A 25,106-nucleotide genomic window follows, 5' to 3' on the forward strand; every position below is an offset into this window, starting at 1 on the left:
GGAATGTGGACTGGGCGGATTCATGAACCATTACTAGAGCAGGGCAATGCATGAACAGAAGGGGCAAGTCCGTCGATATTCATGTTTAAAAAATTCCGAGCCTTATTTTATTGGTGAAATACATTTTCAAAAAGGAGGGGATATAGGGATATAGTCAATTTTTCGTCATTTAGAGCGTGCAAAAGTTCTGTAGAAAATGATCTAATGTCCTCACTTCCTTTCATGTGAGCAGGGAGGGCATTCCACATAAGGGATGCTCTGGAGGAAAAGGAATTGTTCCCTACCATGGATTTATACAAGCAAATTGACATTACTGTACATACGTAATTAAATATGCATGCACACCGACAACTGTACAAATATATTGGTGACCCGTGTACATGTGAAATCTATCAAGCCTATTAAAAAAAACTTAGAAATGAATAGAGCAGTCTGTGACCAATGGTGATCTAATGGATATACATGTACATGCAGAAATAGATAGATAAATGTACACGTTTGCCAGAGGCTTCACGTCGGTGTCTTCGGAGGACCAGGAAGCTATCCTCCATGCACGGAAATCCCTGCTATTCGGCCTCGGGAAAGAGTGGTTGAAGAAGGGAAGCGGAGTATTCGATGTGACGATGGGATGCTATGACGGTGCTGAAGTCTGTGAGTTGGTCGGCACGCTTGCCCTGGCCAAACTATCAGAGGTGTACAACGGCAGTGACATTGGACTATACCGCGACGATGGGCTGGCAGTGTTCCGGAACGTATCGGGACCGGAAGTGGACAGGATCAGAAAGGACATGACCAAAGTTTTCAACAGCCTTATTATTATTATTTTGCTTGTTCGCGTTGGCATCAACCTGCATAAATCAGGTATATAGCCTTCGCTTAAGCTGCCATAAAAAAGAAAGCTCATCCTAAGCGAGAGGGCTAGAGGGAAATCTAACGATAACGATAACGAGATACAGAATACAAAGAAATCCAATGAGTTCAACGTACAATTCAAAACAAGAAAGAAAGGAAAGAAAAACAGAGCCGAATCTACCGATTGATCCATCAATCGACAAAGGGGACTAATCCGTTAGTGTTGCAAAGTAGAAGCTGATTATAGTTGCAGATCTCCAGGCCAGGGCCAGCATATTGCCGATTCTGGATAGGTCTCCGCAGCATTTGATGTGGTAATTATCATAATGTTTGATAAAATTGTTAAGTATTTAGAGTACCGAGTATCTAGTATCTAGAGTGTCTAGTGTAATTGTATCCGTTATTATTGTTAAGGGTATTTAGTGTAATTGTATCCGTTATTATTGTTAAGGGTATCTAGTGTAATTGTATAACTTCAGCCATTACACACAGCACACATTAGTTCCTTCCACTTTCGACGATCCTGGGCGAGCTGCCTCAGTGCAACTAGATCCTCGTGTGATGTGAGGGAGTTTGTGGATCTGGAATTTTTCAGGTCGTTGTTGATGGATCGCGGGAGTGTTGTTCTCGGGCGGCCTCGGAACCCTGAGCTTCCTGGCTGAAAGTATGCTGACATAGCCTGCTGGACCGGGGATGAGGTGTCTAGTCGAAGCATGTGGCCAAACATTCTCCATCTAGCAGACTGGATGATTCTGCTGAGTGGCTTGGAGCCAGTGCGCTTGTACAGTGCTTCATTGCGTATTATACGGGGATATTTGACCCCAATGACTGCTCGTAACTGCTGGCGGTGGAACGAGTCAAGTTTCTTTTCTTGAGTCTCTGTCAGGCTCCATGTGCCGCAGTTATAAAGAAGTATTGGGAGAATAAAGCTGCCGTATAACCTAATCCGAAGGGGTTCACGGGCATGGTTACCTCTTAGCCATATCACCCACAGCTGATGTAAGGCGCATGTTGCTAGACGTTTTCTCCGACTGATATCTTCCTCCACTCCAAGCATCGATCCTAGTTTGACCGTGTTCCGCCATCGCTCGTCTACTCTGTCCTTTTCTCTTTTAATTGTAGTATATTCGGTTTTGGCTTCATTCATTTTTAAATTGTATTCCGCTAACGAGGATGATAGTACGGGTTGATTGTCATGCAAATATTGTAGGCTGGTGCTGATGAAGTCTACGTCATCCGCATACGCTTTTTCATTGGGCAATTGAAGCTGAATATCCAATGCTGGTCGCGGTGAGAGTCGCTCTCGAATCAACCTCAATGCAGCCTCGAGGTAGACAGTAAACAGGACTGGCGATAGAGAATCACCTTGTGGGGTTCCATTATGTGTGACTAATGGTGGGCTGAGAATGTTATTCAGCTTTACTTTTATTGTGGTGTCTGTCAGAAGGCACTGGATGATGTGCAGCTCATCATGATCAATGACTGTTGACAGTACATCGATCAGCCTGACCCTTGATATAGTGTCAAATGCCTTTGACATATCAATGCCTAAGATTGAGATCTCCGACGCAACACGCTGGCATCTTGCTGATAACCACCGATAGCTATATACCACGTCTCCAGTACTTCTCCCTGACCGGAACCCGCTCTGGTTCAGTGACAAGTACCCGTTGATAGCTGGCTTGATCCGCGTCAGGATGACCAATGAAAGAAGTTTACGTAGGGTGTTCAACAGGGTAACTGGCCTTACATTTCCAGGAGGACCTCTTTTCTTTCCCGGCTTTGGTATCGGGATCAGTAGCCCATCGCCTAGCTTGAGTGATTTGTCTTTGGCATAATTGTTGAATGTAGTGGCAATGTTCTAAAACAGTGCTGGTGTTCCATATTTGATAAGTTCAGCAGGTATCCCATCTGGTCCCGAAGCTCGGCCATTATTCAAGCGCTTAGCTGCGGCATGTACCTCTGGCTGCTTTATAGGGTTTTTAAGGTCTTCCTCTGTCCGTAAGAGCCTAGATGACTCCAGAGCAGGATCACAGAATATAGCACGGAAGTGTTGCCTAAAATGCTTCGACTGATTCACTAGGTTGTTCAATGAGTTTGCCATCAGAGTCTTCAACCACAACTGGTGACTGCTGCTGTCGGCGCAGTAGTCGTGTTGCTTTGAACATTTTCGCGTCGTTTTTCATTTGGTCTATTTCAGCTACACGTTCGTCCAGTCGAGTCGATGCTAACTTGAGGCATTCCCGGCGAATTTGGTGTGCCAGCCTGTGGCGTCGCGTCTTCATTTCTTTTACCTTCGTTCCATCTCTGCACACCGTAATGTCGACACGCAGTTTGCGTTTCTCTGCTGCTAGCTTTTCAATTTCCCCGCTGAAGCCATTTCTATGCGTCTTGTTTGTTTTAGGGACGCGGCCCACCGATGTGTTTGCTGCCTCACTCACAGCGTTCACAATATACTGCAGATGATGCTCCGCATTGACACCTCATTCAACAGCCTAGGACTAAAAATTACCATCCAGGCAAACCTGAAATCAGTCGACTTCCTAGACATCACGCTGGACCTACGCACTGGCAAATACCGTCCATATCGGAAACCCAACGACCGGCCACTGTATGTCCATCACAAATCCAACCACCCACCAATCATCATCCAGAACTTGCCCTCTTCCATCAGCCGACGACTAACGGACATATCAACGGATGAGGAGACATTCCAGGACGCATCTCAAATGTACAACAATGCGCTCAGAGACAGCGGGTACAATGAGACGGTCCAGTTCTTGGAGGAACGGAAGAGTGGGAAAAGGAAGAGACAAAGGAAGAGACACAGGAATATCACATGGTGTAACCCACCGTTCAGTAAGAATGTGTCCACGAACATTGGTCAGCGATTCCTGCAACTCGTCAGCAAGCACTTCCACAAGGGTTGCAAATTATACAAGATATTTAACCGGAACACGCTAAAGTTGAGTTACAGTTGCATGCCAAATGTCGCCACCATCATCAAGCAACACAACAATAGTATCCTCCGCAGCGACCGCCAGAATAAGACCAAGGATGTGAGAACCTGCAAATGCCGTGTCAAAAATGATTGCCCCTTGGAAGGAAACTGTCTAGCATCGAGCATTGTGTACAGGGCACATGTAACCGGCAGCGACATGAAGGAGTACACTGGATTAACGGAAGGGACATTCAAGACACGATTCAATGGTCATCAACATACTATTCGCCACAAGAAGCACGAGACCTCAACGAGACTGTCCAGACACATCTGGAGACTGAAGGATGAAAACAAACCTTACAGTATCAGGTGGTCCGTTGTGAGGAGAGCCGCACCATACTCTAACATCTCGAAGCGCTGCAACCTGTGTCTGGCCGAGAAGCTGGAGATTGCCTGGGCCGACAAGACCCGCTCCCTCAACAAGAGGTCAGAGCTTGTGTCCAAGTGCCGTCATGAAAACAAGTTCTACCTCTGTAACTTTGCGCGCAAGGTCAAGTGAATCTAGCTGGTAGTCCCGCTGCCAAGTGTGTGTGTGTGTGTGTGAGTGTGTGTGAGTGTGAGCGCGCATGTGTGTGTGTGTGTGTGTGTTTGTGTGCATTCGGGAGAAAGAGAGAGCGTGTGGGTGATTGGATAAGTGCGGGTGCAAGTATGTGTGCGGTAGGTGGGAGAATGAAAGGATGAGTATTGTGGCCGTGTGTGTGTGTGTGTGTGTGAGAGAGAGAGAGAGAGAGAGAGAGAGACAGAATGTTTGTGTGAGATTTGGAGAATGTGTGTGTGTATGTAAGATTTAGAGAATGTGTGTGTGAGATTTGGAGAATGCGTGTGTGTGTGTGTGTGTGTGTGTGTGTGTGTGATATCGAGAATGGATGTATGTGTGCGTGTGCATGTGTGAGATATAGAGAATGAATGTGTGTGTGTGTGTGTGAGAGAGAGAGAGCGAGATTTAGAGAATGTGTGTGCGGACGCGCGTGTGAGTGTATGTGTATGTGAGAAAAGGGAGAGAGTGTGGGTGTATGTTTGTGTTGTGGTGTGGGCATGTGTGGATTTGGCATTTGCCCCCAGCTCTATTCTATATCATTCATGCCGGAACTACTGCTGCATAGCCCCAAGTCTGAAGACTTGGCAACTTCACGCCTGCACCTGACTCTTGCGCTATGATACGCGTCGCCTATGACACCCCTCGGAATTTCCCACCTTGCTCCCCCTTATGTTCTGGCTGCCCGTTTTGGATCCATCAGTTGCCTGATGATCGTAGAGATACGTGAAACTCGGAGTTGTGACAAAGCTTCCAAACTCTCTCTTGTGTAGATAAATGTACATAAATGTACATGTATGTACATTTTCTCAATCTGCGGACAGCATGCTGTTTCTTTCTTGTACATTCTTGTACATTTATGTATGGCGAAGAGGAAAATGTATGTACGGGCAGTGACGCAACACTATCTGCAAGGAATGCGATACAGCTAAGGAAGTGTGGCATGCACACAGACGTGTTCAGGAAACAGGACAAAAGGCAAGTCGTGCATTGCACTATCTATGACTCTTCAAGCCCTGCCAGGTTGGCCAACTTGAAGTCGGCTCCGACTCAGGACGACTCTTCATAGTGCAGTTACTTGTATTATTCCGCATCATCGTTTGTTATTGCTTCTGACACAGTCACGGTCCTCTTGGCAGTTAGAACATTCAACCACAGGGGCACCATGCGTGCAATTGCAGACAACAGTGCACAACATGTTTGTTATGGCGACGACATGAGCAACGTTCATGCAGGGAGGTAGCTGGTTGGATTGCTGTTTTTTTGGCAAGCCACCTCATACCAGGCTTCGTTCACCTGCTGGCACTTGGACGCCTTGTAGATCTGACAAGTGAACCTTTCTATGGCATCCAAAGTGGCTGGTGGGAAATTAAGGGTGTGGATGCACGTCCAAGCTCACACATAGCTACATGTACATGTATGCGTGCTGATTCACTGGCGGGACCATCACCATGGACAATGTTGAAGGCAGCACTTTTCCCACGAAAGGCAAACGCGCTGGTGGAATTTTCACCATTGAACGCATGTAAGCCGGGCAGAGCATTGCAAACATCGGCACTGAGCTTCTCTTCAATAGCGGTCATGTTGACTGTACGTTGGTTGTTGCCTGCACCAACCTCCACCGGCAACGTACACGGCATAACATGGCTAACAGAACAAGCAATGATGGCAACATCGGTATCTGGTGTTCTTATCAGAACGGTCTCATACCCACTGACAGCTGCATGCCTTGCATGAAAGAGCAGTCTGGTGTCAGCCTCTTCCTGGGTTGACAGCAACTCCTCCACAGCAGTAGACGCCATGCTTGCACCAACCGACTTGACAATTATGCACTCTTGGCCTGCAGTGGCAACCAGTTCCTTGCCTGGGGCACCTTGTTCAGATTGTCCGGGAGCTGCCACTGCACCAGCAAGAATGCCACACGCTCCTCTTTGTTGCTGCCAACTGATAGGTACCAGTACTTAGAGAACTACTTTGGCGTGCTCTGTTTCCGTCTACATGTTCCTCTTCGCATACATACATCCATTAGATCACCTTTGGTCACAGACTGCTAATTCATTTCTAATAGGCTTGATAGATGTCACATGTACACTGGTCACCAATATATTTGTACAGTTGTCGGTGTATGCATGCATATTACGTATGTACAGTAATGTATAGTTGCAGTAGATCCGATTTTATAATTCACCTTTGGGGCCCTGAAGTTTATTTGTTTTCAGTCAAACTTGGCCAACTAGTCATACGTATGGGATATGTTTATATCCAGCAAGAATTTTGTCAAAATATCGCATAGTTCTCCTGTAAATTTGAATTAACTGATTTGTTGCCATGGCAACCATCATCAATTCTTTCCACCTTCATTGTATGACCTTCCCGATGGAAATTTTGATTGAATGGCATGCCATCTTGCAGCATTTTGAAGATACTTGACTTTCAAATTGAAAAAACTTGATGCCCCCTTACTCGGAACGAAATCTTTTAGACATGACTTTTTCCTACTTTGGCCCCCTGACTATATGTATGAGAAAGATAAGAGAAAAATGAATAATGATGATGTCGGATTACGATAGTTTAGTTGTTATGCGAGATTTCTCTGACGATTACAGATAAAGCGTTTCTGGAGGCAAATGTCCAGAAAGGATGGGAGAACAAAATACAGCATTCCTGAAAGCAAAGGTACGCCTGAAGGAAGTGAACAATTGGTCGCGTTCGTATGCGGTACGATGTCGCGGGCAGTAGAAGACATGGGATGCCATTGGAAGCTGTTGAGTGACGCCTACTTGAAGACAGAGTTGTTCTATGTCCGGGGTCCTTCATTTGTGGCAGCCTAGTAATTCTATGGGAAAAACTGGATTTGACATATACTGCTATAACTCCTTCTGTGCTGCCTAGTATGGCTGTCTGTCGGTCACGTCTGAATACTACATAGTTACGGATATTTACACTGTGATCGGGGAGGGATAGAATAAAACCAAGTCTCAGTGAGAAAAATAATAATCAGTTTGTTCTTGTGGTAGTTTGGGCACTGTTTCCAAACAGTTGCCAGGATACCTTGAAACCATCGGTATCACCAGCTACTGCTCGGTGTCTGAAGTGCAGAAGAATGCTCTCTATGGCTCGGTAGCTATTCTGTGTAACGTCCTTGATTTGTAATGCTCTGTTTTGGGTGGTGGAGGTCTTGCGGTCCCATTTTCCTCCAAACCCTCTCTTGTTTCCTATGATCCATATTTGAGAAAGTGTTGTGTGTTTCTCTCTGTTTTTTACATACCATCGTATTTAATGTCCACAATTATGATGCATGGCCCCACCTTTGGCTGCTGGATGCTTGTCCGGTGGGTGCCAATCTCCGGCGCTTCGGCTGAGTGCTGATGAATAAAAAAACAGATCGCGTAATGCCTAACGATAGATGTGCAAAGTCATGATGCCTGGTCTGCTTCTGTCCTGGGTTCACTACTCCGTGCATTGCAGCCGTGAGTAAAACCAGCTCAGGCTGAGAGTTCCCTCAATGATTGCTTTTCCAAAGCGCGTATTCTGAACTCACTCAGATCGGTCATGGTCATCATTTCTTTATTCTTTTGATTCTTTTCAGTTTTGTGTTAATTACAGTGAGGAATCCTGCCACAACGCCTGCACAAATACATACGAATAACAGAGCCCTAAAAAGAAATACTAAACAGCATAAGCTGGCTCTGAAAACGCCAGCGTGACGGGGCTCTTGTTGATCAATCTTCAGGGGCATGTCTCTGGCAGCAGCGCTTGCCTTGACTGCCGTGGCCAGGTTCGATTTTAGGCGTCCACGCACACCAGTGACATCTCGACGGAAGTAGTTGTCCATTGCCTGATGTGGCGGGGCGTCTGAGGGCATCCTCAGAACATGACCTAGCATCTGGAAACGGCGGACAGCTACGATGTGCGAGCGTGGCTGTGCGTGCACTCTGGAACTATATTCTTTGTTGGAGATGATGGCGGGATACCTAATTCCGAAAAAGGTCCGTAGTTGACGTCTATGGAAGACGTTCAGCTTCTCCAGTGCAGCCTCCGTCAGTCCCCAGGTTTCGCAGTTGTGGAACAGCGTTGGTAGGACGATGGCATTGCATAGACAAAGCCTTGTTTACTCGGATACAAGTTGACGTCGTATCCAGAGCGAAAACATGCGGCCATACGATGTTCATGCTTGGTCTATTCGTGGGCTCAAATCTTCCTCTTCCCCCAAGAGAGAGCCAAGTTGCTTGGATCTTTGCCATTCGGTGGTGGAGGCAGAGATGTGAACCCACTCTGTTTTGCTGAACCTCAACAGACTGTGAGTTTTACTGATACTTTCGTCGAACGGGTTCTTTTCACTCAGCTCCTGAAATCCTCAGAAGTCGACGCGAAACGTTTGCAAATCACAAGCGAGTTGTCTCTGTTTTGAGTTAAAATACTCTCCTCGAAAATTGAACGTCGCTTTAAAGCAAGAGAGTGGGTGAGAGAAAGTTTGCTGAGCAGTCAGCCCAACATCAGGAAAAATATGGTCTTAAGTGTACGTGCGAGTATGTTGTGATGTGTGACATTTATAGTATGTGGTGTTTTCAAGACTACGCCGTGTCAGAGTGTGAGAATCTTTTTCCGTCTCTGTGAGAGCGACTGTCAAGTGAATGCTGAACATGCGCAGGGTTAGTTTGGTCTGGGAATGAGAGTCGTGTGTGATTGGTCATGTGTTCTGTATGTATTGGTCCCTGATTTGTTGTCACAATTTCTATACAAGCGAACACTCCCGGTTTTCCTGGAAATATCCCGGAAAATCAACGACTACTCTATAAAGTTGCTTTTCTGGTTTTTGGGGTTTGCATTTGTCACGTCCCTGAACGTGACGACTGCTGCCTGATAGTCATGTGACAGCAGGATCTGCATAGTGAGCATCTCTGTGCTGAGCTGTCATGCCCTTTTGATAGAATGTGGTTTGGCCAGTGTCTTGTCCCACGTGCTTAGCATGTAGGTTGAGCGACATGCCTTTCCTACGTAGGTGACGGGTTTTGTACCTTTTCTACCGCCATGATTCGCCAAAGACTATGAGTCTATGAGTCCCTTGGGAAGTCCCCGTTTAGGTATACTGTTTAACGTCATATTCAGTTCTCACGCAATTTGTAACAATTCAAGCCAGTATATTTTTCATGCTTGGGTGGTTAGTTATTTTTCTGCAGTGTCAAATAAAGTAACTTCAGAAATTGCGTTTTCTTAGCTTTGCAACAAACCTCATGCTTGACAATGGGGAGAAAAACAACGGAAACGATATGTTACAGTGGTATATGTGAACTGTGCAACCTAACCAAGTTGCATATGAATCATGTTGTGGTTAGGAGTCTAGGTTATTCCTGAAAACAGCGTCATGTTTCGGCCTTTTATTAGAACAACTATACCCTAGACTCGGTGTTTTGTGCACTACCCGCAACTAAGCAAGAACAACATTGTCTTTGTGCTTTATCGTTTGTAGACGTTTGGATAGTAATCAGATCCAGACTTTAAGTGACGGTGTGTTCTCTGGTCTAACAAACCTCCAGTACCTGTAAGTATTCTCAACTGCACCACTGAACGCAGAGAACAGTAATTATAACTGTATGTTTATAGAGTACTGCTGGATACGTGATGAAAAAACCTCAATTATCTGTGAGTATTATTATCTGCTGCACTGATTGAAGGAAACAGTTGTAGACGCTGTGTTAAAATGCTTTGTTATGAAGCCTCTGATTCTCGTTAGTGTCAGGAACGAGTGACCACACGTCACGAGGACAACTACTTTTTCTTAACTGTATATGTTGGAAAAGAATTCAGGTGGACACACCCATTCCCATACCGCTGCACATTACATCCGAACCAGTTCCGTTATTTTTACAACGTTTCGGCACTTGGCCATCGTCAGGTAATAACAATGAATACCGTGCAAGCCACACAAGAGCAGTATATATAGGCAGAGTGTAGCGCCAAAAAAAGATGCGAATTATATCACCTAGTATGCAGAAACGGGGGGGACAGAGAGAGAGAGAGAAAAGGTGCAATTAGCACATCACAGAGGAGAAGGCAGCGCGCATTGTGCTCTGTGAACGGCGTTACACAGAGTGTAGCGCCGAAAAAATAAAATAATGATGCGAGTTATGTCACCTCTGAACAGAGGGGGAGAGAAGGTGCAACTGTGCACATCACGGAGAAGAAGAGCGCGCCGTTGTGCTCTACGAAGTGAGGGTACATGCCAAATAATTATAGTGTTAATTCTAGCACATTACAGGAGGGGAGCACGAAGGCCCATGCGCCATGGCACTATGAGGTTAAGCTTCCATGCTAAACTGTTACCACCAGAGACGCGACGAGGCATCAGGCACAGAATGGATTTGATCAGTGCCGGCAATGCATATGTAAACGTGATGGTCGGACTTGTTTGAATTGCAAACCTGACGTGAGTGAGAAATGTCGGAATCCTCACAACATCTCGTTAATGTTGTCGGAAGGCGATGTGGGTCCTCTGTTTCCAGTGAACCACGTGGTATTGTCCAATGCCGGTGGGGGTGGTAACTCGAACCATACCCATAATGCTGTTTTTCGAATGGAGGCTGCTGATGAGAGTGCACATGTGGGTGATGACCTTTCAACAGTGCCAGGGGCTGTTGTCTCTCGTTGCAGTTCCATGGCTGGACCTTTGCGTGCCAGCGTCCCTGTCGCATTGGTTCCTGACAGTAACGACCTTGATGCTGTCCATGGTGTTTGTGCTGCTTCGTCATGTGCATCAATTGCGCGTGATGGTGGTGCGGTTCATTGTGCTCAGTCATTGTCGGAGTCTTCTCCAGAGAAACATGTTCAGGATCGACCCTTGTCGACCACAGTAGTACCTGGTGTGGATGACTGCGGCCATGTGACAGCCTCTCGTGAAGCGTTTTGTCTGGGCAATTTGATGGCATCTGAGACTATGACGGCTCTTTCCACAGCTTATGGTAAGTGCGTGCATCTTGCTACGAATGCATTTCAAGTGCCTCGCGGAAATGTTGGCCAAGATTTATAACAACTCTATCTACTTATTTCAACTGTTTTGGTGATGCAGGATCATACGCTGACAGCGCGTTGATGGTGGCAGCAGTATTTCAGATGCTGATGCTGCAGGTTCCGCGCAGTGATCCTCCTGCTCATGCCAAGCTCCTGGACAGGCGTTTGGACCAGTGGTTTCATGGTCAGATTAATGAATTATTGTTGGAAACAGAGGCTATTCACAATCTCTGAGAGAAGTCCAGTACAAGGGTTCGAGGTCGTCCTGATGATCCTGCACGAAAGTTTGCGGATTGTGTCGCATCTGGGAGGCTATCGGCTCCTCTGCGCTGCCTTGGTGCTGATCGTGGTGGTGGAGTGCACAGCATCAGTGATGAAATTGACGGTGTTCCAGTAATCGACATATTGAAGCAGAACCATTATGAGGCTGAGCCCGTGTGCGAAGAGGCTCTGATACCGGGACAGCCGCCTCCTCCTCCGCATCCCATCTATTTTGCTTCGCTGGGGCGCCGTGCTATCCGACAGGCAGCGCTAGGCACACAGAGCGCAGCGGGACCCAGCGGTGTGGATGCTGAGGCCTGGCGTCATATGTGCTCCTGTTTCACGGACGCTTCGGTTAGGTTGTGTGATGCGCTTGCTTCTTGTGCCAGGAGAGTGGCCACTGAGCATATTGATGCTGGTGCATTGATAGCGTTCACTGCATGTCGCTTGCTGCCCTTGGACAAGCGGCCCCGTGTCAGACCAATTGGCATCGGCGAGGTTGTTCGTCGCATTGTGGGGAAAGCAATAATTATTGTGTCCATTGTGGGCCCTGCGGTTCAGCAGGTTGTTGGCTGCTCCCAGCTGTGCGCCGGTCAGGACTGCGGGGTGGAGGCGGGCATACATGCTATGCAGGAGGCGGTTGCTCGAGAAGAGACCGATGGAATTCTGATGGCAGACGCAACAAATGGTTTCAACCACCTGAATCGCAGCGTCTGCATTCGGAATTTTCAACACCTTTGTCCGCCTCTGGCCACTGTTTTTATTAACACCTACAGGACGCCTGCATGCCTATATGTCGTCGGTGATTGCATCTTGTCGAAGGACGGAACAACCCAGGGAGACCCTCTGGCAATGTACATGTATGCCATTGGCATGATGCCTCTCGTGCACAAAGCTGAACAAGCCGGGACTATCCAATCTTGGTTTGCAGATGAGTCCGCAGCGGCGAGTGTGTTGCGTAGGCTCGGTGGTTGGTGGGACATCTTGGCAAGTGATGGCCCAGCTTATGGATATTTCCCAAATACTTCAAAATCGATTCTGGTGGTGAAGCAGCGTTGCTATCGTGAGGCAGTTGAGCTGTTCAGCGACACCAGTGTCGTCATTACGTGTAATGGAGCTCGGTACCTGGGGGCAGCCATCGGATCAGCTGACTTCAAGGAGAACTTTGTATCGACTAAGGTCCAGGAGTGGGCTGATGAGCTAACTAGATTGGCTGATTTCGCTCGCTCGCAGCCCTAGGCAGCATATTATGCATATGTCTTGGGCTTGAGAAGTCGCTGGGCTTTCCTATGCCGCGTTCAGTCTATTTCTCCGTCCCAGTTCCAGCCACTTGAGGACGTGATAAGCACGAAGCTTATACCAGCAATGACGGGTCGGCCACCGCCTGGCACAGTATCGAGGGAAGTACTTGCAATGCCCTGTCGTTTAGGTGGCCTGGGCCTGGTCAGCCCAATGAGTTTGTGCTCCCAGTATGAGTCGTCTGTCGCTATCACAGCATCTCTCTCCCGGCGTATCGTGGATCGTGTTTCTGATATTTGGAATTCTCTGATTGGCATCCAGCGAGAGAAGGCGAAGAGGAAGAAGGAAGTACGTCATAGCCAGGCGGAGTCGGCACGGCGTATCAGCAATGATGCGTTGGACGCCTTGGGACACACCATTGTCCTCGCCCGTGAACCTGGCACCTCGAGTTGGCTGACTTGCCGTCCATTGAAAAAGTATGGCTTTTCACTGAGCAAAGCTGAGTTCATGGACGGCTTGTGCTTTTGTTATGGTTGGATGCCGCCGAAGTTACCAACTCATTGCTCTTGTGGACGGGACAATGGTTTGACCATGCCTTGTCATGTCTCCTTGGTGGTTTTACCATTATCCGCCATAATGAGATCCGGGATGTGACAGCCTCTCTCCTTCAAGAGGCCTGTCACAATGTCTCCATCGAGTGACTGCTGCAGCCACTCACTGAAGAGAGAATGAGATACAGGTCTGCTATTGTAGAGGAGCATGCGCGGCTTGATGTAGCGGTCAGTGGTTTGTGGGGTTGTCGTTTTGAGCGTACTTTACTTGATATGCGGGTTTTTAATCCTCATGCACACTTAAATCGATCTGCAACACACACCACTGTCTATCGGCGCCATGAAAAAGAAAAGCGACGATGCTATGAAGAGAGAGTGAGAGAGGTGGAGTATGCTACGTTCATGCCTGTTGTGCTGTCGGCAAGTGGTGGCATGGGAAGAGCGGCGACATCACTCTATCGCCGAATCGCGTTATTGAGAGCGGAAAGGAGGAAGGAGCAGTACTATCACGTAATATCTCACGTCAGATGCCGTCTCTCATCTGCCCTGTTGCGATCATGCATCATGTGTTTGCGGGGTTCACGGGGTCTTTTCGTGAGTGATCGGTTCGGCATCCGGAGTCTGCTGAGCTGGTTGTTGCTGAGGCCCAGGATGCTCGCATGTGAGGATCTATAAATTGCAGCAGATTATTTTTATTATAAATACTGGACATGGACATTTTACAGGCTACGTTTTATTGTTATAAGAATTATTTTTATGAAGAAAGGAAAAGGACAAAATGTTACGAGTTATGACAAACTGTCCACCAACGTAACCAGATCTTATACAGTCAGCGAGTCCGAAAAAATGGCACAAAACTGACAAAGGAGTACTGAGACATTCGGCGACCTGATACCTAGCTCCAACGCTTCTCCAAGGCGCAAACCAACAACCTTCCAACTTGGAAGGCTTAGGTTCGGAAAGGTCCAAGACGGGAAGGAAAGCGCAACGAAAAAGAGCATGAGCTACGCATCACGGCAACAAAGAATGCCGAAAGTTACTGGATGATGACGAAACTAGTAAGACTATTGGACAGACCGGCCTTACTACAACTCGACGACGCAAAGCAACAGACCACCCAACTTGGGAGGCTCAAGTTTATGTAATAAACATAGAAGGGGAAGCTAAGCGAAGACGAATTGTGACAAAGCGAAACGCCAACATCCTACTGAACTCCACTATCATGTATGATGGACTAATTATGTACAATAACAAGTAGTTCCACACGACGTACGTTTCGCCGTTTAGGTCATGACGGCTCATCAGGTGTGCAAATTTGAACTCGGATGGTGAGCCAATAATAGTTATGATGAAGAAAGGAGAAGGACAAAATGTTACGAGTTATGACAAACTGCCCACCAACGTAACCACATCTTATACAGTCAGCAAGTGCGACAAAATGGCACAAAACTGACAAGGAGTACTGAGACATTCGGCCACCTGACACCTAGCTTTTAGGTTCGTCATCATCCAGTAACTTTCGGCATTCTTTGTTGCCGTGATGCGTAGCTCATGCTCTTCTTCATTGCGCATTTCTTCTCCTCTTGGACCTTTCCAAACCTGAGCCTTCCAAGTTGGAAGGTTGTTGGTTTGGGCCTTGGAGAAGTGTTGGAACTAGGTGTCAGGTCGCCGAATGTCTCAGTACTCCTTGTCAGTGTTGTGCCATTTTGTCGCACTTGCTAACTGTATAAGATCTGGTTACGTTGGTGGACAGTTTGTCATAACTCGTATTATTATGATTGTAAAGCTTTACTTTTGATCTTGTCTCTTATTGTTGTCACCTTTCCGCAAGTTTGTGTTGCATTGTTAAGTACAAGTCGTAAACAAAATCAAAAGAAATCAGCGAGTTGTTCGGACATCTCTGACGCCAGCTCCTAGAACGTGAGTTGGTAAGTCGATGGCTGGGGTTCACATGCCTTACGGCTATCCCGAACAAAGTCATGGTAACAAGTAAAGTGGTACTGCACTTCCACAGCAATGCAGTCGGGTCCACCACTGTCCAAGGCAATAAGTACACGACTCTTTAACGGCTGATCCTTGCACCGATGGGCGGCTTCCAGAATATTCTCACCTGCCTCGAAAGTGCTGCACTGGGTGAGGTACTCGTCTGCCTTTCGCCTCGTGCGTTTCCGCTGGCGCTGGCAGAAAAGGCAAGTATCCGCAAGTACCTTGTCGACACTACTCCTTGTCAGTCTTCTACTGATCACGGGGAGTGGTTTGGCAGGCTTGGAGCTGCTATGGCTACCTGTGAAACCATCCTCCCGCTCACACCTGTCAGCTCTCAACCTCGCAATGGTTTTGGCAGCCTTTCAGAGGTCCATTATGGCTGCTGACAAGCCTCTATTCGGCATCTTGCCTCACAGATGACGCGCAGATCATTGTTTCCCAGCTGGTCTGTGTAAAGGCGACCATACACCCAGGGTCACTGGGCGCACAGGTGTGGCAAAAACAATCCTCCCACGTGATGGTGGTGGTGTTCCCCAGAGTAACAATATTTAAAGTTGTCTCGGCGAGTGACACAGCACCAGGAACAGCTGTCGCATTGTCATCATCATCGTCATCAGAGCTTCGCATGCTGTCTGATGTACGGGGCCAAGCGACAAGGCCACACTTGTTGAAAAACAAAATAATCCTGAATGAACTATAAACTATAATTATTACAATCAAGCGATGTTTTATGACACTACCATCAGGAGAAATGGAAAGAGGAAGGCACACGGCAGAGACCTATATGGAGCTGAATAACCTGAACTAATGTCAGAAAGGACAACGACGAACAAAAAACCAGGACATTGCATAGAAGCAAATAATTCCTTCAAAGAAATCCCCGCCGAGCATCGCCTTTTGAAAAGTTTTTGAATTGTGGCATTGTTTTCTTCTTCCTTTCCAAGTCAGCTTTGTTTCACATTTTTGCGCGCGCTCTCTTTCTCTCAATGGTTGCATTCATGGTTTTTCGCACCGTGAGCCAAAAATATTACGATATATTCTGCATGAAATTATCGATTTGTCGTCGGATATATTCCCTTCTCCTGAGGCTATGACACAGCTTTGAGATGTCCGACAACTTCAGACATACTCACTGTTAGGTACTTGAAGGGTTGGTGAAGAGTTTTTGTGCTCCCTACGAAGTGGTACCCAAATTTTCGATTTCAAGATCGGGATACCGGACTATAAACTGCATCGCATCATGCAAATAGAGCGATAGCGTACCGAAACTAGTACAAGATACAAACCAAAAATAACTTGAGAGAAGCGAAAATAAATAAATCGAAGAGAAGAAGAGAGAGAGAAGAGAGAAGAGAGAAGGAATTTAATTATAATTATTTAGAGCTGAAAGACCAAGGAACTACAAGTTACGCTATACTGTTCACTAACACCACCAGTTACTAAACAATCAGCTCATGCGATAACATTGCACGACACTGACTGACGGTACTGACGTTCTACAACTAACTGGCTAACAGCTCTAGTACATCTTGGATGCGCACTCCAACAGCCTTCCAACTTGTACTTGTAGTTCCTTGGTCTTTCTTTTTTTGTATAAATTAAACCTTGGCTCTCCATCTGGGTCTATTTAGAGCTGGACAGATGATTATTGTCAAGGATACATGCAGATGCACAATATAATCGACTCGACTGCATGTAGAGTAGCTGCCTCTAACTGCAGCAGAGTGGAGCACGCAGGTACGTGATCAACACGGGAAAAGTGAAAGGTGAGAGAAACAAAATCCAAATAAATTCGAACAAGCAAATACAATAATTATGAAGTCATCTGCAAAGTGTCTGTAACATATTCGTTTGCATAAGCCTGATCTTTGTAAGCAGAAGAACCTTGTAGTTGCGTTAAAATTGGTTTCGTAGGTGCACAGCATGATTGTTTGTCTCTCTACACAGTTCTAGCGTTACAATTAGTTTCTCACCCGCCGTTACACTTAGCTCTCACTTCACTTCTATTGTCTCACCTTCCCTCATTCTATTTTAGAACTTTATTTTGTTCTCACACATTATTGAATGTATACTTAATCATTGTTCAGCATGGTAACTCTTCAGTCGTGACTTTCCACTGATGAATGTGACAAGAAAATACATTTTGGTAAACTGTCATGACTTCATTGTAGTGTGGCGATGACAGCAGATTTTGTTCTCTTTATTGCTATTATTTTATTTTGAAGTTGATTGTTCCAACTAGGAACACACGCTTCTTGCCAAGCTGCACACTTGACTGACTCACGACTGCCATCCGGAGTACACGAGGAGCATGTCGCACCTTCCGCTCGGCAAACCTGAAAGAAAGCACCACTCCCTGCTCAATACACAGTGTTTCTGGGAATTCACCCCTCATCAGTTGAGCTTGAGTAGGCTGAGGAAGATTGTGCCTGAAAAGCACCACATAATGCTGCTTTCCAGGCCAAACCATCACCAGGGATACAAACTTACAGAGACGCTTTGTTTCCAGCGCAACAAACACCTCATGAGGCCCCAGGTAGCAGCGTGAGTCAGAGTCGCTCATGGAGTTGTGCTAAACAGACGTTGAGAGCCAGTATAGCTATTCACAACGCTGCAACCTCACACAACTAAGTTCGTATTATATTTTATTTATGAAGTTGATTGCTCCAACTAGGAACACACGCTTCTTGCCGAACTTGACACTTGACTGACTCCCGACTGCCAGCCGGAGCACACAAGGAGCATGTCGCACGTTCCGATCAGCAAACCTGCGAAAAAGCACCACCCCCTGCTCAATATACAGTCGTCCCTCTCTAATCCGCCACTTGTTTATCCAGCACCCTTGCAAACCAGCACACTTTCTGGCAAAACGGATTTTTTCAGTTCATTTTCTACGCTTTAATCCGGCACTTGAATTCCGCCTCCGGCAGCGATTTTCTGCAACAAATCACTCAAACTGTACATAATTTGATTTTCTAATCTAGCAGTTGTACATCGCATACCGTACCGGTGCCAATATCCTATGTCAGTGCATAGGATATTCCCAAGTGTATGTTAAAAGGTGCCGGATTAGAGAGGGACGACTGTACAGTGTTTTGGGGATTTCCCCCCCCCCCTTCATGAGTTGAGCTTGAATAGGCTGAGGAAGATTGCGCCTAAAAAGCACCACTTATGTACTGCTCTCCAGGCCAAACCATCAACAGGGATACAAACTTACAGAGACACTTTGTTTCCAGCGCGACAAACACGCGACAAACGCCTCGTGAAGCCCCAGGCAGCAGCGTGAGTCACAATGAAGTAAGAGATGTAGTGGCGGATCTACTGACAGAGGTGTGCTCAGATGTGGCAGTCGAGCCTGTACTTGCTCCGATCACAGGCGAGGTGTTTTTAGCGGCATCAACAAACGCCACGAACGACGGCCCCGCTGATGACCGAGCTCGTCGATTCTGGACCCTGGCTCAGAATGCATTCTTGGATGTCCGGGTCTTCCGCCCAGATGTAGCATCATACAAGATCAAGCCCATAAGTGATCTTCTGTAGCAACATGAGCACCGCAAGAAGAGTGAGTATGCCGAGCATATCAACAATGTCGACCGTGGTTCATTTACCCCTCTAGTCTTTACCACGGCGGCTTGTTGTGCCCCGGAGTTGTGTGGATTGCTGGCAACTGCCGATCGACCGTATGCCCAGCTAATGGCCTATGTGCGGTGTCGCTTGTCCTTCGCTTTGCTCAGGCCAGGGATAATGTTCATTCGCGGTGCACGTTTGGCATACCATCGCCCATACGATCAGGGAGTTGGCCGTTGTGGTGAGCGGCTTCTGAGCATGTGCTTGAGTAGTCTCTACATGTGTATTATCCCTGCCTGGCTAATACGGAAGTAATACGGAAGCAATACGGAACTTGACCTTATGTGTATTAATTTTAGTGTATCTCCGCATATAAGCGTACGGCGTCTGCTGCATTAAAGCTGCTGCTCATTTCTGTTTTAATTAGATTAGATATTATAGCTACGACAAAGCTAACTCGAAGACGAATTAGTCAACCTCTAGGTGTGCACCGGAGAGAGAGTTAATTTGCCGCTTCTTCTTTAACTTCTAATATATCCTAGGTGTGTACCTAAGAGAATAATAATATAAGATAACTCGCGTTAATTGCACCGCGCCTACCACTCGGCTACCTGTTACATTGGTGGCAGCGGTGGTTCAATTAAATTTGTCAGATTCGAACCCACCTGTTTACGGAACTTGTCTTGAAACCCGCCTGTCCCTTAGTCAATCGTTGACGTGATGGCTCAACCAGCTGCTGCACCAGCCGCCGCTGCTGTACCAGCCGCCGCTGCTCCGGCGCCCGCCCGCCACGTGCACAACTGGGCCACCCAGGCCAAATACGCAGGTCGGCTAGATGACAACTGGTCGGCATGGTATGCCCAGTTTGAACAGGTTGCTGCGGTGAACCAGTGGACGCCGGCCGAGCAAACTCAATTCCTGGGGTTGTCCCTCACCGGGGATGCCCAGCTATTCTACCTGAGTCTCCCGCAGGCGACCCGTCAAGGCGCTATCGCTAACCTCGCTCAGGCCCTAGAAGCCCGTTTCGCTCCCGCTCAGCGTGCGGAACTACACCGTTCAAAGCGTTGCGACAAGAGAAGGGACAGTCGGCCAGCTCTTACTGTGAGAAAGTAAGGGCGGCTGTCGCCAAATCCTATCCCAACATGGCCGCTGCTGACAGGGATGTCCTTTCAAAGGACCAGTTTCTTGCTGGTCTCGACTCCAGGTCGATTCGTATCAGGGTCCGGGAACTAGCTCCGAACACCCTGGATGCTGCCCTCCTCACCGCCCTTCACCAACACTCCATCCTGCAGGCTGAAGAGCAGGAACCACCACCTCTTCCTGTGTGCGGAGTCGCACAGGGAACGCAGCTAGAGGCAGTTGCTAAATCGCTGGAATCCATCAGCGTTCGACTGGCCGGCCTCGAACAACGTGACGTCGGTCCAACCGCACAACCTCTCCACCAGCCACAACGCAGCCAGCCAAGGAGACCCGTTACATGCTTCAATTGCGGTCGCTCTGGCCACTATGCCTCTGATTGCCGCCAGCCCCGTCAGCGTCGGGAAACAGCCGTCCACAGCAGTCCTGAGTCCAACTGCTGTGCGTGATGTGCTTCGGACTCACCAGCCGGTTTGTTTACCAATAGGAGCCTATTTGCTCATTTATATTCTCGCCATAGTGGGTTTACCCCCTGTCATTCATGCTGTCAGACGTATTGCTATGTTCGCTTGTATTGGGGTACCAGTCCTAGCAGTTCCTTACCTACTCTTCTCAACACCATCATTTGATGGTCTGAAGTCCCACATTGTTACATTCTTTCACCGCTCCTCCGTACACCGTCCATTCACAGTACCTGTTACTATTCAATCCATGCAGTTCAACGCTTTGCTTGACAGGGGCTCGGCAGTGACATTAGTTAGCAACAAAGTTTGGTCACGCTTGCCTGGGCGTACACCTCTAGTTAAACAGTCACTACCGGATTTGGCTACAATTGATGGGTCATCTATTCCTTTGCATGGATCTGCATGTTTAACTTTTTCCATTGATGATCGGCAAGTTTCTCACAATGTTCTGGTTGGTGATGTTCAGCCTGATGTTTTGTTGGGAGTTGATTTTTTCAGAACCCATGGTTGCGTTCTCAACCCTGCGGACAATTCACTCCAGTTCCCTACCAACTCTCCATCTCGTGCTGATGCCTGTAGTAATGATACCAAGAATGCTCACTACCAAGTTCGTCATGTCCAATTGACAACACCTGTCGCAATACCGCCGTTCAGCCAAGTACTTCTGCCTGGCAAGCTCCAATTCTCTCCAGCCCGGGTTACTATCTTCTGGAAGCATCTGGTAAGCTGCCTGAGCGTTATGACCTCCTCTGTCAAGATGCTGCCATTCACGTGCATGCGGATAATGTTGATGCCCCTTCTGCTACTGTTGGCTATCCAGTTTTCAAGTTCTCCGACCAGCCAATCATACTACCACAGGGTGTGCAGATTAGCTCCATCATGCCATGCGTTCTGGTCGACGACGATGATACCTCTGCGATATGTGCTGCTACTACACTTGCAGACGATGGCTCTCGAGAACCGCAGATCGATCTCAATCACCTGGATAGTGCCGATCGCCGTTCCGTTCAAGACCTGATGAGTGAGTATGCTGACTGTGTTTCCACCGGCCCGTTTGACACTGGCCACACGGAGTTCGTCACGCACACCATCGACACCTCTGGCGCACCTCCTGTGCGCATAGCACCGCGTCGTCTACCAATCCACCAGCAACAAGAGGTCAGGGAGCACATTGATAAGCTGTGTGACCATTACATTATCCATCCGTCGAACAGTCCCTGGTCTGCACCCATTGTCGTTGTCCGGAAGCCTGACAACTCCATTCGCCTTTGTGTGGACTACCGTCAGCTTAACAACATCACGGTAGAAGACGCCTTTCCAATGCCGCGTATCGATGATGCCTTTTTGGCCATGAGTGGTGCCCGCTACTTCACAACTATTGACCTCGCTTCTGGCTACTGGCAAGCCGGCATGGATAAAGATGCCCGGCGTAAGTCTGCCTTCGTCACTCCATTTGGCTTCTATGAGTGGACCTGCATGCCTTTCGGCTTATGCAATGCACCTGCTACGTTTCAGCGCCTGATGAATGCTGTTCTGGGAGATCTTATTCCATCCATGTGTCTTGTATATCTGGATGATATCATTCTCTTCTCAAGGGCGTTCAAGGAACACCTCCAACTGTTACGTTCTGTCCTCGACCGTCTCCGTGAGGCCCGCCTCAAAGTGAAGCCGTCTAAATGCTCTCTAGTCAACTCATCTGTTGGATATCTTGGTCATGTGTTCTCTGCTGATGGTATTCGCCCTGATCTCGCCAAAATTAAGGCTGTTTCCACCTGGAAGCACCCAACGTCTGTAACAGTCCAACTAACTTCAGTAGTCATTCTTGGAATAAGCAATGATCCTTGCCATAATGCATTCTTATAAACATGAACAAGCAATGATGGACATAACACCTAACAGCAGCAGCGTGATAATAGCAGGTGATAAGTGTATCCTATTCCTAGTGTTAGTAGTAACAGTGAATCTGTTACACCATTCCCCCCTCTCAACTGTCAGAACAGTACCAATTCGAAGGAACAGTTATGGTAACTAATGATCATGCATGGATATGTGGAATGCATGGTAGCCGAAAACAACACTGATGAACTCAAGATCCAGTGCATGTCCTCTGCAAATAACGCCTGGCTGGCAGGGAAGCACTATCCTAATCATGCAGAATGCTACATTTCTATTGCAACACGTAGGAACTAGCAATACAACTGTGGCTGCCAATTAAATAGCAATTTTATGAAAAACGGTCCAGGTAGGTTTTCAGCGGAATAATAGCGTTTCCTGCTTCATCCATCAAGTATTCCTCCGGCTCCCAGGTGGCATCTTGGTAGCCCTTCCATTTCACTAGGTACTGCGTGCGCCGTCCTCTCTTCTTGTGCGACAACACCCTTTCGACAATGTACCGCGTATGGCCATCCGCATCGGTTAGGGGTGGAGGTGCCGGCTGAGTACGGCCCGGTATCTCATTGCCATGGTACAGCTTGAGGGCAGCAATATTGAACACTGGATGGGCCCGAATGATTCTTGGAAGAGCTAATCTGTACGCATTCGGGGCCACTTTCTTCTGCACCTTGAACGGCCCATACCACTTGAGCCTTAATTTGTGTGAAGGCCTGTCTCGTTCCTCGGGCGTCAGCAGGAAGTCCCTGAAGACCAACACCTCATCCCCCTCCTTCAGGGCGTCCTCCACCCGTCCTCGATCCGCATACAATGATTGCCGGACCTGCGCCGCCACGATGGCATCCTGTGCCTCACGTAGTGCCTCTACGGGGCCATCCAGCCATGACAGCCGAATTTACGCAGGTATGGCTGGAGGACACTGTTCATCAAGGTTTGGAATGTTGCCGGGGCATTTGTTAGGCCGCGAAAAATATTTAGCCATTGTATGTTAACACCTGATACAAAAGTCGTAGGAGTAGGAAGCAAGTTTTTTTTAGCTCCTGCCTTTCCATCTATGGAATAGCCTTTCGGCCACTTTTGTAAGTATAGGTGGACCTGGAACTAGTCCCAGCCCTAATATGGTGGAGAACTCAAATATGGACCTGGCCTTGCTGCTGGATGGGGAGATTCGTGACTTGGCCAAAAAGTCAGGACTTGCAGGTGTGGACTCGTTGGCCCGACCGGACCTTGTACTTCAACTTCGCGCCATGGACATCGGCAAATCAGGTATGCCAGCGCTAGTGAGCTCTATCAGTGCACTGTCCTCGACTATCACTGCATTAACTGTGGAAATGGTCTCCCTCAGGGAGGACAGGGATAGGGAAGTTAGAGAAATGAAAGCAACCATTGATGGCCTCGTGGCGAAGATGATACACCTTGACGAAGGCGGGAGTCCAAACCTGATTGCACAATCTACAACCCCGAGTACAACGTACAGTAGTGTAGCTAGTTCAGGTAGTACAGGGGCTGGGGTGAAAGAAACCGTCACTCGGACTCGTACTCCCCCCAACGCACACTCTACCAACCGTACCCGCACTTCCCAAACATCGACACATGTACACCAGACCTCATCACGCACTGAAACACCATCGGCTGCACCAACCAGATCAACATTGGCTACAACTAGTACAAGTGAATATACGGGAAGCAGTTCGGATGGCTGGGCCGAAGTTGTACGGCGTCGGGTCACGTCCCGGTACGTGAAGCCTGTGGCCCCAGCTAACCCCAACATCCTTACAGGCGTAGAAAAAGTCGCGAAATCTGTGTTCTACGTGGGCAATGTCCACATGGAGTGTAGCGCTAACGCAATTACTGACTGGTGCAAGGACCGTGAGGTTGAGGTGCTCAATTGCAGTATTAGCGAATCCCGGACCTTTGGCACAGCATATGCACGACTGACTGTCCTAGCGACGGATGAAGGCAAAATACTCAGTGCAGGATTTTGGCCGGCAACCTTTAGCCACACTGTCCGTAAGTGGCGCTTTGCCGACGGTACCAACGTGACTGAACGTGGTGGTGATAGTTCCTCGTCATAATCATGTTGTCTATGTCTTCCCTCAACTTGCATGCTACCCCATTCTACCCCAGATCAGAATCCGACCTAACGCTGATAACCATGAATTGTCGGTCTCTCGTCAATAAATTAGCTGAACTTTCGATTGTTCTGGAGAGCACTAAGCCAAGTATTGTTTGCCTCACGGAGACCTGGCTGTGCCCATCTGTTTCCGTGCATGTACCGGGCTATTCCTGTTTTAGAAGAGACAGACCAGCACACGAGAACAGAAATGCACACTCTTTCACTAGAGGATATGGTGGTGTCGCCGTGCTTGTCCGGACTGATGCTTTTCAACATATTCTCCACAGACCCGACCTGCAGCGTCAGGGCTGTGAATCTACCTGGGTGGAAGTTAAGTCTCAATGCACCCCTAACCCTATTCTTGTATGTTGCATGTATCGACCCCCTTCCCAAACGGCGGAACAATTGTCCTTCTTGTCGGATATGCTGGTCGATGCTATACAGTCCTCTTGCTATGACGAGTGTGACTTCTTCCTGACGGGGGATTTTAATGCCAAAC

At 47.8% G+C, this 25,106-nt stretch overlaps 1 protein-coding gene across 3 annotated transcripts in view; it reads left to right on the forward strand.

Annotated features, from left to right (window-relative positions):
• LOC135807198 (leucine-rich repeat neuronal protein 1-like) overlaps positions 1-25,106 on the forward strand; it is a 466,844-nt gene that overhangs the window by 224,284 nt on the left and 217,454 nt on the right. For all 3 annotated transcript variants that reach the window (XM_065321212.1, XM_065321211.1, XM_065321213.1), the window contains exon 10: positions 9,859-9,930. In XM_065321212.1, coding sequence (XP_065177284.1) covers positions 9,859-9,930 — 72 coding nt within the window. The remainder of the gene's footprint in view (positions 1-9,858; positions 9,931-25,106) is intronic.

Source organism: Sycon ciliatum, chromosome 1, assembly GCF_964019385.1.
Source record: "Sycon ciliatum chromosome 1, ocSycCili1.1, whole genome shotgun sequence".
Lineage (NCBI taxonomy): Eukaryota > Metazoa > Porifera > Calcarea > Leucosolenida > Sycettidae > Sycon > Sycon ciliatum.